At 25.8% G+C, this 14393-nt stretch overlaps 1 protein-coding gene across 1 annotated transcript; it reads left to right on the top strand.

Annotated features, from left to right (window-relative positions):
- Positions 1-921: 921 nt before the first annotated feature.
- On the top strand, positions 922-12582 carry LOC112688488 (prostaglandin reductase 1-like). The gene is made up of 9 exons (XM_025561704.1): positions 922-960; positions 4270-4379; positions 4519-4564; positions 4633-4689; positions 8013-8198; positions 8898-9171; positions 11459-11570; positions 12154-12272; positions 12352-12582. The coding sequence occupies exons 2-9, from the start codon at positions 4274-4276 to the stop codon at positions 12460-12462; spliced, it is 1011 nt and encodes a 336-aa protein (XP_025417489.1). The 5' UTR covers positions 922-960; positions 4270-4273; the 3' UTR covers positions 12463-12582.
- The last annotated feature ends 1811 nt before the right edge of the window (positions 12583-14393 follow it).

Raw genomic sequence — 14393 nt, 5'->3', positions numbered from 1 at the left:
ATACGCGTTAATGGATTACAACTACCTGTTCCTTCGACGAATTCTGCCGTTTTTGAGAATTTCGTACTGTTGTGAGACACGATTTTTTTCACGATTGTCCAACAATGCTCGTAGAAACTATTATCGTTTATCACAATTTAGATATTATTTTTTTTACTTGAACATACCTCAACGAAGAACACTGATTTTTTTTTTGTTATGTTTGTCTCTCGACACAGTGAAAGTCTAAACACTTATGTGTAATACCTACTTTGTTTATTATAGAATACAATACGAATATCTTGAGGTAAATTTTATTTTCAGACTTGAAGTTTATTTCGATGTAAAATTATGAGTGTGTGTATTTAATATTTTGTGAAATATATGTGTATTTTTATAGATAAATTAATAGTAAGTTGAATGATGATCGATATCGTATCATTATTTTTTTCTAATTACACGAATTATCTCACATTGCTAATTCTATTGAATTTAATGTTAATTAATTCAAAATAATTTGGCTTAGTTGCAATACTTTTATAAATTGATAAAGTATTAATTAAAAAAAAAAACAAATTTGGATATTTTTAAAACCATTTCTACCAACCCAAAACAAATAATATTAATTTTACTCAGTGTTTGGATTTATACTTTAAACTAAAATTACCAAAGCAAATATATTTAAGATAATTATTCTTAATATACTTCAGAATGTCAACAAATTTAAGAAAGGGAAAGCGGGGTAGTTCCATATGCGTGGCAAAACGATATGATAATATTTTCGAAACATCGAGTCAAGATAAGAAAAAAGATTGATGTTTATTTCTCCATAACCATATGTTTGTTGTTATCAATAAATATTAACCTCATTTTTGATAAATTCCCGCTCAAAAATGTATAATCACTATTTTTTTTTCATATATTAATTGTTACAAATTATTTTGTCTAGTGTAAAAAAAAACTGTGTCACATTACAATAAAGTAAGTACAGATTTTTTAGTAATATAATTTGAAGGAATATTGTTTATACTTTTCAATTAATTGTTATTAATTTGAAGTCACCTACTGTGGGGCAAAACTGTTAGGGCGAAACCATATACCATACGGAATTTCCCCAGCATTTTATATGGAGCTATATTATGTTATAATTTACTTGATAACTTTATATTCACGATGGTTCATAACTATGTGCGCAAAACCAATCATTGATCGTGGAATGATAGTTCTATGTTATTAGCTTATGAACAGGGCCGTATTCAGTGCAGGGTAAGAGGGCATGGGTCAGGGGTGCAATTCTTAAAGGGGCGTAAATTTCAACACTACGTATGTAATATTTTTCACGAAATATGAAAAATATGTAATTAAAACAATTTCATTTAATAATTTCATAGATAAATTTGCCTCTATAAGAGCAAGAAAAGTACCATTGTAATATTGTGATAAATACATTTAAAATCATCTAACACAATTGTAAAACAAAAACATTTGGAGAAAATGACATGTTTTTACAATGTATTGATTGTTTTGATTATTTTTATTTATTTATTTTTTTTAATTATTTATTTATATTGTTTTTTTATTTTATTGTTTATATTTTATTTTTTTTTTTTGATATTTTAAAATAATACATATAATTATTAAAGTTTAAGAGTTGTTATATATATTTTTATATTTTTTATATATCTCAAACGAATTTTTTGTACAAAAATTCAATTTTCCCATTTGGGGAGGGGGGCGCAAATACAGTGATTCGCCAAAGGTACCGCCAGACCTCAATACGGACCTACTTATGAATATCCAAACATGTTTTATTAAAATATTATTTAAAAAGTTTGTTATGTTGTTTGTTATGCGTTGTAACAAATTACTCTACAAATAATGTTATTGATATATAGCAAAATCAAAGTGTTTATTGAGTTATTATTTTAATATGTTTTAATAAAAAAAAACGTAATACCGATTATATTTCTTCTATTTTAGATCATACGATAAAATAATCATATGGTTTTACCCCAAGACTAATACAGTTTTACCCTACCTATGGGGCAAAATCATATTTTTAAGTATTTTCAAATTTCTGATTTTTTTTTAAGTTTATGTTAAGATTTTTTAAAAATTCTTAAGTAATATCGAAGCTAACAATATTTATAATATAGTTATGCAATCCAATTTAAAATGTTTAAAAATTTTTAAGTTTTAAAATCCTTAGAAGTTAGTAATATGGTTCTGCCCCCTCTTCCCTTAAATTTATAATATCTGGATCCAATAAAATATAGAATAGCAATAAAAAAATATATAACTGTAAATAGAATCTTAACCGGATTGTTTTAAGTATAAACGTTACTTTGATCTAAAATTATAATTGGATACAAATAATTGTAATCTTAATACCCTTAAAAAAAGTTAAAATTATAAGAAAAAAAGAAAAAATGATGCAATGCTTTAAAAAGCAAAGAATATTAAAATCACGATAAAATAGTCATTCTGAAAAGTTTAATTTAATTTTATATTATTTTTATTTTTATTTTTTTTTATTTTTGTCATAATTTTACCAACCATTTTAGAATTTCGGATTACGCATAATGTAATAAAACAAAATGTAATTTACTATTTACATAAGAAATCGATCATTTAATATTAGGTTTATAACTTGATCGAAATTAATATTATTCATAATACAGCTCAAACATTTCTATCTTTACATTTTTTTATTCAAAATGATATTGCTAACGGTATATATTATATTTAAGAATGTTTAGTGTGAAAATAAAAATAATAAAAAAATAAATATATTATTTTATTCAAAATTGATAAACCTGCTCCTTACAGAATACCTTACACTACACTTTTAAATAATATGTGGTACACAAAAAAATTATTTATAAAGTTTTTTTAAGCTGCAATAGAAATATTCCAATTGAATAGGTGCGCAAAGTTCAACCAAGGTATCAGCGTATTATAAATTCACATATGATAATTTAAAAATACCGTACTAACATATAATTATAACTTTGAATCGACATATAATTTCATTAATTGTTAAAATTAATAAATATCCTAATGTAGCACCTATAAAGTACCTTGATTCATGTATCTTACTCAATTAAAAAAAATTCCATTCAAGGCTAAACTTAAATGAAATAGCCCTCCGTTGTAAAATTGGGGAGGAAAAAAGACCTGTGGATTGAAACCATGTCTTTATGTCTCCATTGTTATCATCATTATTATCATCTGAATCCAAACTACTCGCTTGTTATCGTTCACGTTTTATCTTTCTTCGTTTGTACCCAACGTAAACTACAAAAAAATTAACTAACTTCAATCTTTGAATTTTTTCGTACAACATTATTTATATACATGTGTGAAAATATCTCGTTCTATAGTCAACAACATCATTAGTAACTAACTAATTGATCTCATTAATCCTCGGGCAAAATAATAATGCGTACACAAACACCATATTGTCTGTACCTAATGGTAAATTTTTCATAATATATAATATATAAAAAAAATATGTACCCAACTGTATACATTTTATGATTTTTTACTCGTAATTTTATAATTTTATACAACTGAAAAGAGGATGAAGTCTACTTAATTTCTGTAATGTCTATTACAATACACGCGTAAATTAATTATCATTCATTTTTTTGTTGGGAAATTCACTTATTGGGTTTTGTATATTATTATGCAATTGTTATTCACGAATTATTAATTTTTTTTAAATATGTTAATTAATTTCATTTAGTATCGGAGGTAAAAGGTATGCCAACACATATTTGTAACTTCATTGTATATCTTTTAAAATATATTAATTATATACGATATTATACTGTAGTATAATATATAAAAATATTAATAATTAGGTATAATTTACATTGTATCTAAAAATACTCAGAACCATTTAGTATTTTTTTTATTTTTTTTTTTTTTTTTGTAACTTTAGTAACGTTTATCATATTGAAAAAATATTTTACGGAAAATGTTCATTACTTATTTAATACCTATGTGATATATAATCAAGACAAATTAAAATAGTTTAAAATAGATAGTGCTACTGGAACCAATAATAATAATTTTACATTAAGATCATTCATTTTTCGTTCACTATCAAGTATCATTGACATTCATGAAGGTCAGCTATAAAGTTATGGTTTGGTAATGTTGTTGATAATTACCTACACAACATGATAATTCAGTTGAACCACGACTTATAAACGGACACAACGTTTTAAAAATATTTCTAACGAATAATTTTATTTCACATTTTTTTTTTTTTTTTTTATCTAGAAAAATGGTAGTTACAAAAAAATTCATTTTAGAAAAATCGTTTAACGGTGCTCCGAGAGATGACAATTTCAAATTAATAGAAGAACAGCTTGACGAATTAAAAAATGGAGGTATTTACGATTCGTTTTTTAATAATACCTTAATAATTAAGACTTAATTGACAGAAAATTATATTATCTGTCAATTTTTATCCATATAAATGTACAAAAAATTACATTATAATCGATTTACTTTTATTTTTATTTTTAGAAATCTTAGTTGAAGCAATCTGGCTTAGTGTTGATCCATACATAAGGTAAGATTATAAATATAAAATTCTAAACATTATTTCTTATGTACGAAACCATTTTTACATTTTTTCAGACCTTACTCGAACCATGTATCACCTGGAACAACTGTTATGGGTACACAGATTGCCAAGTAAGTGTTAAAAAATGTTATATCAAATTGCTCAGAATTAGAGCTATAGGTGTACGCGAGCTCCAGCCTCAGAGACAGTATGAAATTAATCCGACCAGTTTTCCAGTTTTATTTAAAATTCGGCGCATAACCTCATATGGATATTGTTTATTTCAATTGTTAATTATTTAAATTAAAACTGTAGGGATTAATTGTTATTTGGAATTAGTAATATCGAACTCGACTCTATTAAGATTTAACGGTGAACAATAAATAAGTTAGGTGTAAACGTATTACAATTCAAAGTTGACCCAAGACAAGAATACACTTTTATTCTCTTCATTTCAATAATTATTCACTGTTGTTACACGTTGTTGGGCACGTGCCATAGGTGTAATAAATACTATGCCGTTAGTAGTTCGTATGCTGTATAATACTATGATTATAATGAGCGCCTATAAAACCTTGACGTATTTATTTTGAGATTGCGAATGCCCGTCGACAACAGAAATCAATTAATTTTTATGTCCATCGTTGATAATTACAATCTCCAATTATAAACAATATTTCATGATAAATTGACAAGATGTTCGTGTATGATTATTATAATAATGGTAAAATTATTAAAAAAAAAAAAATGTTATTTAATGATATTACTATTAATGATAACCGAGAATAAAATTTAAATACTATTGTTTTATTTGATAAATATAATTTTTGAAAATATAACTTAACGGGGCTAATATGCGGGTAGGGTTCAGTGATTCAGCGTTTTGCGACCTCTACAGCAAAAAAAAATTGTTTAGGGAAACTATGCTGTACGCTAGCACCTGGGTGTGTACATCTACGATATGGGTCTTAAACGGTTTATTTTGTTTCAAGTTGAATACAAAAAATTTTTGTACGTCGGCATTATTTCATGATTAAATTAGAATATAATTAATGTGCGTATTATTCCGATAAGACAATATGCAACATCACATAACACAAACAGTACCGTACTACTTTTGATAGCAAAAGACTTATCTCGATCTGAAATATAATTGCATTTTTAAATAATACACATTATAAACAACTAGTTCTAAAAGTATATATACCAAAAATAATGCAATCAAGTTGGTATATAAATAAATAAATAGTTTATACATAGAAATAAATGAATCAATAAATAAATATATGCTCCGGACTAAGCATTTATTTATTTATTTCTGTACATAAACTATTTGTTTATACATTAATTTATGAGTATTTACTAGTTTTTAATAATAATTTTATTCAATTTTTCTATTATTTTTGTTATTTAGTTGGATTATCCTATTGAAAACTATCCAATTTCTTAAACTAAAAACGGTATATTACATTATAAATATAATTTTAATTTCTTCATTTTACTAATAAAAAAAAACACATTCCCTCTACACTAACGTATAAACGATACACGTATTAAAATATTATTTTTATAACTTCTTCGTATTTATAAATACACAATTTAGTGATACAATTAGTTTTAAAATTATAAATTTACTCATCATTAACTAACATAAAATACTTTTAATTCTTAAATCTGAACTTAAAATGTAATTCATGTTCTAAACGTTTAGTATGCATTTAGCTACATTTTTCATTAGCATTTGTCTAATAAAAAATAATAATTATTTTATGTTTAAATATTATAATAAAGCACTTAAAAAAAAAAAAAAAAACTTTACGCGAATTGTGTAGTGTATTTTATATCTGATTTTGATGAACGCAAGCTATGTAAAAATTTAATCTATCAACCTACTTAACCTAATTATAATTTATGATACCTCGTCAACGATAATTCTAAAAGTTACAATTCTAATATTAATTAAATTATTAATAAAATTGATGCTGTATTATAGAAATTTAAGACGAAAATAATTTAAATTAATAATATCTTAATAATAATTTAGTTAAATTTGAAAGTTTCGAACAATTTTAATAGTATTTAAAACATAAGTTTAAAATTGTAAAGTACAGAAATAGTATAAAGTTTATAAACACTAATTATAAATAAAAATAAAAAAATTAGTTAATAACTTGCTATGTAAAGCATTAATATTACTTTATAAACTAAACAATCAGTTTTTTTAAGTTTAAATTGTCTTTAACAAAATGTTTTATAACTTGTTATACTTGTTTATAACTTGTATAATGTTTTTAACTTGCAAAGCATTATTATAATTTAGATATGTATCTCAATTACTTACTAGATATTCTAAAATAATATAAATTGTTTACCTCTCTATCTTATTCGGTTTATAATAGTTAATACTAAAATTTAAAGATATTAATAATTCAATTTCAGTTTCAACCAAAACATTGAATTCATTATTTACAGAATATTTATCAGCGTATAATGATAGACAAATTGGTTTAATTGTATAATCAACCGAAGTTAAGGTTGGGATAGAAGATAATGATAATCTAGAATTAAATAAGCAATGTATACTCCTTGACTCTTCACATTACTTACATAGCTTAATATTAAAATTAACAATACAATTAAAGAGTAATTTATAATCTACTGTTACTTGGTAATTATTTATTACAATTAAAATTCAAAATAATATCTATGGTAATTTTAAATCAAAATAAAAAATTTTAAAAGATTTCCATTTAAAAATCGGAAATTAATAATATATGTTTTAATACATATGGAAATTGGATAAAACTACAACACTTAACTATACAGATTAGTATGTTGTTCATATATGAAGTAAAGGATGGATTAGCGTATCGTGTAATCGGAAATGTCATAATAAGCCTTGTTTTGGACCACTTCATTTATATTAAGATAATTATTAACACATCAGTATCAAAAAACAATTATAAATTACTATGGGCCTGTATTTATGTATAATTCCTGGTCCGATTCCCAGATGAGAATTTCAAAAATAATTCTAATTATTTCCATAAATCTGTTCACATGACGTATCAACACCTTTTATAGGTTTAACTTGTGTAAAATATTAGTATGTAACATTTTCAAAACAAGTAACTGCATTTTAGTATAGTATAATATATTTACTGCCGAAGCAAATACAAATTTTACTACAATATTTAAAATAAAAATTTATATGTATTTTAATCATATTATATTTTTAACCAAATAAAGATTTATCAGTTAATCTTTATCTTGATTTAAATCGTAATTTAATTAAAATGGTTATAAACCTACTACTCTAATATACTAAGCTGGAATATTTATCAACATTAATTTATTATTATTTGGTTAATTATATGACATATTATGTTATAAATAACTTCTATTTATAAAAAGACATTTATTACATATTCTTTGTTTTTTAATTTTCTTTTAGAATCATCAAATCGAACAATAAAGATTATAAAGAGGGTCAAAAAGTGTTCTGTTCTACTGGTTGGAGGACACATAGTATTATCAATCCAAGTACTTTAGGAAAAGACAAAATGCCTAGTTTTTATGTTCTCCCAGATTTCGGAAACTTATCATGTTCACTTGGTCTTGGAGTACTTGGAATGCCAGGGTAATTTTACTTGTATCTAATTATGGTTAGAATCATATGACACAAACAAGAATTATATCTGATTATACAAGTACAGATATATAATATATTTTATTATTTTTATCTTTTACACGATTTGTTAAGTAAAACCACGTACAAACAGATAAACTACAAATATTATTGGGAAGTGTTTTTAGATAAAAATAAAAACTATATTGATATTGAAAACTTGAAAATAATTTTTTATATTTAGTATATCAATATATGTATTCATAAAATAGTTGCAGTAACTTTCTACAGTTAATATTATACTCGTACATGTTTGGTTGCGAAAAATTGATCAAGAGCAAACCAACTTATACGTTGCCATGTTAATACTCTGTTGCATATGTTTAATTCTAATACATAGAGCATTCTAATGCATCATATTGAATGTATTAATTTACCATTTTAATAATTTAATTTAATTTTTTAATACTTGTTTACGAATCAAATAAAATGTACATTTATACGATTCCATTAAAATTTATTTCCAAATTGATTTGTATTTCCAATAAAATTATTACAAAGAAACATAATGATAAATAATAGAACATTTTGGAATATAATTTTTATTTTATTTCATTATGTACTCATTAAAATAAGAAAAAATGTACTTATTTTTCTGAAATATCCGTATTATACATGATCAGTAAAAGAGGTTTTGGGGTATTTTTATAGAAATACTGCTTTATTTGGATTTTTAAATATATGCAATCCAAAACCAGGCGAGACTGTGGTTATTAGTGCTGCAGCAGGAGCTGTGGGCAGTCACGTGGGACAAATTGCAAAGAGTTTAGGATGTTATGTAATTGGTTTTGCGGGATCGGACCATAAGGTGGAATGGCTAAAGGAAGTTCTTAAATTTGACGCAGCGTTCAATTACAAAACGAAAGACGTCACAGCTGCTCTTCTCGAGGCCGCGCCACATGGAGTGGACTGTTACTTCGATAATGTAAGTATTTTAATAGTTACCTTCATGGGCGTAACTTGGAAATTTATTAGAGGGGGGAAAATATATAATTGCATATCTAACGAAAAGGGTGTCCGCAGCTAAACGCCGCTTCACTACCTACATATTATTATATAAAATTATTCATTTTCTGACAATATGAGACAATATTAGATAAGCAAATATTGAAAATTAAGATTTAATAAAAAAAGTATAGTAATAGCTATAACCAGCTGTTTTGTACTTAATTAAAACAAGGTAAGTAATATATCAGAGAGGGCACTGTCCATCCTAATTATTTTAGGGGGCAATGGCCCCTTGCCCTCCCAGTTTAAGCCTATGGGTACCTTGACAAACGTAATCATGTATAGGTTTAATTATTGAGTATGATAGCATACGTTTCTCGTAACCATAGTCATTTGTATAAAATATTGTAAAATTAACATAAAATAAACAGGAAACTTAATTAGTCATTATTTATTAAGTACAACACATGCGTGTTTATCATGCTATACTTGAAATAAGTATATTCATGTAAAATCAAATGAAATTATTATTATAATCTATAAAGTCACAAGTCAACAACAGTGTGTTATTATTATAGATAGATATATAATATATATATTATATTATGTGTATAGTAAAAATATTATTGAGTACCTTAGAATTTCTAATGAACTTTAAGATTTGATTATTATTGCCTGTTGGTTATCTTAGAACACAATCAATTAGTTCAATGTAATGATATTTCAAACTAACATATATTTTTGACTTTATAATGCATTTGCTATGTATTTATATATCAAAAAAATTAAAATTAATAATTGATTTTAATTTAGTAGAAACTTGATTTTTATTCTGAATTCTCATTCATAATTTCTATTTAGCATAAAAAATATAGATAAATAATATACAATTTTGTTAAAAATACTTTTCAAAAGTATTTCAAATAGGTATTTAAATACTTAAATAAAATGTATTAAAATATTTATTTAAATACCTATGCTAATAATTATTTAAATACAAGTACAAATATATTCAAAACATATTTCAAATACTTTTAAATACATTTTTTTAAGCATTATTGTTGTCAGATTCTTAATTCTTAACACATTACGAAAAAATTACATTACTTTCTAGTGAGTAGTGACTAAATTAATTTTAACGATTATTAATGAATAACGAGTGTCGGAGTATGTGAGATACTGTGATGTCGTCGTAATAGGATACTATAAAATAAAATAGCCAAATAGATTTACAATACAAGAAAGTATTATTTTACCCATAATATCTTTAAATATTATTTGTTTATAACAAAATTTATTTATCGTCACTTCGTCTCGTTGAGGATAAGTAATTTCTTCAAAATCGAAAACTGAAACTAAAAATTTTGTTCGAAAATTTTGTATTTAATATTTTTAAATAAAAAATATATTAATAAGTATTTGAAATACTTCTGCCCAAAAATATTTCAAATGTATTTAAAACACAGAATAAGTATTTAAATACTAATATTTAAATATCTAACAACTATGATAATATGTATAAGACTTATGTATCCAATACCAATTTCCAATATAAAGTATACGTATTCTATACCCGTATTGTCTGTTGCATATAGGTTACATTAGCTTTAATGGAATTATGATACTTATGAAATTCAATATAAACAAAAAATAGGAAATGACAATTATTATGTTAAATAAATTTTAAATTTAAATTTTAACTAGACACAATCATTAATCAATATACACATACTTTTAAATGTATTAAATATTCAACACATGGGATTATATACCTATATGTATTGTAAAAAAAATAAAAAATAAATATATAAAATATATGCGTGTAGTATATAGGTAGTTACTTAAAATCTAAAGTTATATTTAAATTATTCATCAAAAAAATTTAAAATACTGTAAATTAGTAACTTAAAAACATAAATGAGCATACGAGTCCAGAACTTGCAACCAAAGCTGTATCTGTTCTTACTGAGACACTGAATTTTTTTTAAAGACATATATAAATAATTTTAAGTTTATCGATTGATGACAATTTTTTTTTTGTTTTTTTGCGTGTTTGTAATATGATTACAAGGCTAATCGATTATATATTAACCTTGACGCAATTTTACAATTAAAATTGTTGGTGCTAACAAATATACAATGTATTTATTGGAAAAAAATTTGCTGAAAGTGTTTCTGAGTGCTACAGCTGATTGAAAACTCTGCGCATACTTATGCTTAGAACATTTTATTTATTTTGTTTGATTATTTTTGATTTGTTAAAGGTTGGAGGCGAGTTCAGCAGTTCAGTAATCTATAGAATGAAAAATTTTGGACGAGTATCTGTTTGTGGTTCAATTTCATCATACAATGCTAATCCAAAAGATTTACCAAAAGGTAAACTTGAAATCGTAAAGCTTGGTTATAATTATTTTTTTTATTTATACTTAAATTTATATATTTGATCTCTCTCTCTCCCTCTCTATATATTTTAATACACCTCATAGTATGGAACACTATTTTAAACACTTTAGTTTTAAGTTTTCTATGAAGAATTATACTTAATACATTTGCTTTGATTCAATTTTTTTTTATAATTCTTGAAAATAAATTATCTGTTATAAAGACATAAACAAAAAAAAATTATATTAATCATAAATAAAAATAATCTAAATAAGTAAAAATTTACTTAACTGATTATATAGGTGAATTATTTTGTAAACTACTATCAAACATTATAGTATAATAGCTTACTGTATCACTTTTATAATGTATATAAGATTATTGTATAGTTAAAGCTCTTTTTAAAATTATTTCAGTATTCTTAAATGCATTTCTGTATATGAGCAAATACTAATAAAATGCTTAATAGTATAATAGTACTTTTCTTAAAAGCATATAAGTAGTACTCAAAATACATTTTGAAGAATTTTGTACAACACTGTATATATATTTTATACGAATGATCCTTTATTTTCAGTACCAATGTTGCAACCAGCAATCGTATTTAAACAGCTAAAAATTGAAGGTTTCATTGTTAGTAGATGGAGTGATGTATGGCAAAATGGTATTGAACGTAATCTAAATCTCATAAAAGAAGTAAGTGCATTGTTATTAATCTTGTCACTATGATAGAAAATATATAGTTATGGTTAAATGGTTTTTTTTTTTTTTTTAGGGCAAACTTATTTACCCTGAACACATTACTCAAGGATTTGAAAATTTACCACAAGCATTTATGGGTATGTTAAATGGAGAGAACATTGGAAAAGTTTTAGTAAAAGTTTAAACAATGCTGGTATAATGTTAACATTTCCGATTAAGTAACCAATCATACCTAATACTATTTTTTATTTTATATAAATTATATTGTGTATTTTTGTATTACTTTTAGATCTGAGAATATTTTAATTATGTTAAAAACTCCTTTTGTTTATAATTTTTATAAATTTATTACTTAAATACAATTCTTTAATATCATTAATCATCTCATGTAGTATATTATTTTTATGAACATTTTAATGCACTCGTATATTATGTAATAGTATTACAGTTTTACCTTTAAAAATTTAAATAAATTTCACCATCATAAACTAAAGATCAGGGGTGTCATTTGGAGGGAGGCAGACTATGTCAAATGCCCCACTCTAAGAAATTTTAGAAAGTCGGCAATTCTTTGTCCGATGATCAAATGCTAAAATCGGTAAATCGTAAATTTTTATTTACTATTTTGTATTCAGAAATCAGATAATATTCTCTTTAAAATACACATTCATGGTTTATTAAAAGTTGGGAAATGGCAGCGTGGCTCTTCCCCAGTTTATTACAGTCATTATTAAGTGAACGTTATAAATTTTATTTTTGGTATATTATATATTTCTATATATGAGATAGTTTTTAAAACAGTTTTCGTGATATCGATACCATAAAAATTGAACTCATACAGACGTGTACTGGCCCATCGGAATGACGGGAAAATTCCAATAGGCCTTCTTAAAAATTATAAGACCTGGGCCCCTTACTAAATAGGTACCTGTAGCTTAAATTAAATTCATTTTAAAAGATTTTCATAAGCCATAATATATCTTTCTTTTGATTTTTCAGGCAATAGATTTAGTGAAACAGCATTTGCCGTTTTAACCATGTATAGGGAAGTTAATGGTTCACTACAACTACTGTACTGATTGTCATCTTTCGTATTTATGCTTGTTTGCGCGCTTCGCAGTCAAACCATCTCACTGGTTCGATTGTGTGACGTGCTCGCGTCGTTTGCAATAAAAAATAACACTTAACAAGGATAATTAATGAAATTATAACAAATGCCGGGATAAACGGGCCAAAAGCGCCACAGTAATATTAACAAAAAAAGTAATAATACGATAAATCTAAAAACAACAATAAAATCACATACGCTCCAAACGCGTTGTAATAATATAACGAGACAAATCGTATAAAAATAAATATAATATTTTTAACAAATATAATGGAAGATACCTTGGACGGTGTGGCGTTCGAGTGGTTATGCCCACGCGACCGTGTTCACACGTGCGACGAACGCCACAACCGGCAGAAGAATCGGTTGATCAGCGGCGTCGGTCTCGATTTACAATAACCGGCTTCTCTGCGCACGACGATAACCGAGAGAAAATTTCGCGGACACGGGTCAGCTACCGTTCGAACAGTCACACACACAAAGTTGTCCCCAGAGATGGCGACTCCACCGTGCTATGCTGCGACCACAAAAACGCACGGCCGGTGGCACGGGAAAAACGACGAGACGGACGTTCGCAGAAAAAGTTTCGGCGGAAAAAAGTCCCGTAGCAATGGCGTCCACGGACTGGTGATAATCGTATCGCGATAACGCGCCTAACGTAAATCCTCGAACGTCACACGCCGACACCGTTATCGGGTGCTCCGGTTAACACGAAATAAGATAATTTAAACGGCGACGTGACACTTGCGTGAACGATCTCATTTTCTAATTCGAATTGTTATATAAATCGCGCAAAACAAATGTATCTGTAACGTCCAACGCACTTGTGTGGGAACAGTGAAAACGAAATATGTTTAAATGTTTATGCGTCGTGCAAGGAGGTTGTGATATGAGTATAAGATTTAACCGAAAGCTTATGTTTTGTACAGACCGTGGTAAACATTTAAGTTTCTGGTTGTGCTGGGCCAGCGCTCTTGGAAATTTCCACTTCCCCCCCACGCACTTTT

The sequence above is a fragment of the Sipha flava genome, unplaced genomic scaffold (assembly GCF_003268045.1).
Source record: "Sipha flava isolate LNK unplaced genomic scaffold, YSA_version1 39_pilon_pilon, whole genome shotgun sequence".
NCBI classification, from domain to species: Eukaryota; Metazoa; Arthropoda; class Insecta; order Hemiptera; family Aphididae; genus Sipha; species Sipha flava.
The sequence above is the reverse complement of the archived record's forward strand: the minus strand, read 5'-3'. Positions and strand labels throughout refer to the sequence as shown.

Bases quoted from the DNA above. Each gene is read 5' to 3' on its own strand.
- LOC112688488 (XM_025561704.1), top strand. From the start codon at position 4,274: ATGGTAGTTACAAAAAAATTCATTTTAGAAAAATCGTTTAACGGTGCT. The intron at 9,172-11,458 runs GTAAGTATTTTA...GATTTGTTAAAG, and splicing joins TGGACTGTTACTTCGATAAT to GTTGGAGGCGAGTTCAGCAG. The intron at 11,571-12,153 runs GTAAACTTGAAA...CTTTATTTTCAG, and splicing joins TCCAAAAGATTTACCAAAAG to TACCAATGTTGCAACCAGCA.